Here is a 1,003-nt window from a genome sequence, read left to right as displayed (position 1 = left end):
AAACAGAAGTTGTTGCAATCAAATTTGCTGCTTCTCTCTTGTTCATGAAATTCTTAATATTTGCTAGTTTACTAACTGTCTGGCGATTATATGAATGCACACAGGATCTTTTATCCGCAGGGAGTGAAACGGCAACGTCGGTGCTTTCCTGGGCCATGGCAGAGCTGATGAGGAACCCGGCCATCATGTCCAGGGCACAATCTGAGGTAAGAGAGGCCTTCGTGGGACAAACGAAAGTAACTGAGGAGGGCCTGGGAAAACTGAGCTATTTGCAGTGTGTGATCAAAGAGACGTTGAGGCTGCACACTCCTGGACCATTTGGGCTGCCAAGGGAGAGCCAAGAAGCATGCCGTGTCATGGGATATGATGTGCCTAAGGGGACAATGGTGCTTGTGAATTTATGGGCAATATCCAGGGACCCAGAGTACTGGGACGAGCCAGAAATGTTCAAACCAGAGAGGTTTGTGACCGACATGAGAGATTTCAAAGGGCGTGACTATGAGTTCACGCCGTTTGGTGCTGGACGACGAATCTGCCCTGGAATGCTGTTTGGCGTTGCAAGTATCGATCTAGCTCTAGCACATCTCCTCTTCTATTTTGACTGGAATCTCATGGAGGGCAAGACACCTAGTGAATTGGATATGAACGAAACTATGGGAATCACCGCAGGGAGGAAAGAGGAACTTTGGCTAAAACCAACGCTACATGCTTCTTTTGATTCAGTGAACTAGAACCAAAGAAAATGTCCATGGTAAATAATTGGGAGCGACAACTTCCCTTGTATTTTTATTCCGAACTTGACGTGCGATATGAATTTGATACAATAATAGTTAAGTTTATTTCTCCAATGATAAACATATTGTACGCTTTGTGTTTGTGTGTGTGTGCGCGCGCGCAAAATTGTAATTTGTATGAACAACCTTAAATTTAATAATGTGAAACCTATTTATTTCATATTTTTTCTTGTGAGTGTGTTACATTGTATGGAGTTTCCTCGGAGAAC

The 1,003-nt window shown here is 43.8% G+C and overlaps 1 protein-coding gene across 1 annotated transcript in view; it reads left to right on the top strand.

The window, feature by feature from the left end:
• LOC119367039 (zealexin A1 synthase-like) overlaps window positions 1-731 on the top strand; it is a 2,872-nt gene extending 2,141 nt beyond the window's left edge. The window contains exon 2 of the mRNA XM_037632671.1: window positions 105-731. Coding sequence (XP_037488568.1) covers window positions 105-731 — 627 coding nt within the window. The remainder of the gene's footprint in view (window positions 1-104) is intronic.
• The last annotated feature ends 272 nt before the right edge of the window (window positions 732-1,003 follow it).

This window comes from Triticum dicoccoides, chromosome 2B (assembly GCF_002162155.2).
Source record: "Triticum dicoccoides isolate Atlit2015 ecotype Zavitan chromosome 2B, WEW_v2.0, whole genome shotgun sequence".
Taxonomy (NCBI): Eukaryota; Viridiplantae; Streptophyta; class Magnoliopsida; order Poales; family Poaceae; genus Triticum; species Triticum dicoccoides.
This window is presented reverse-complemented; position numbering and strand designations above follow the sequence as displayed.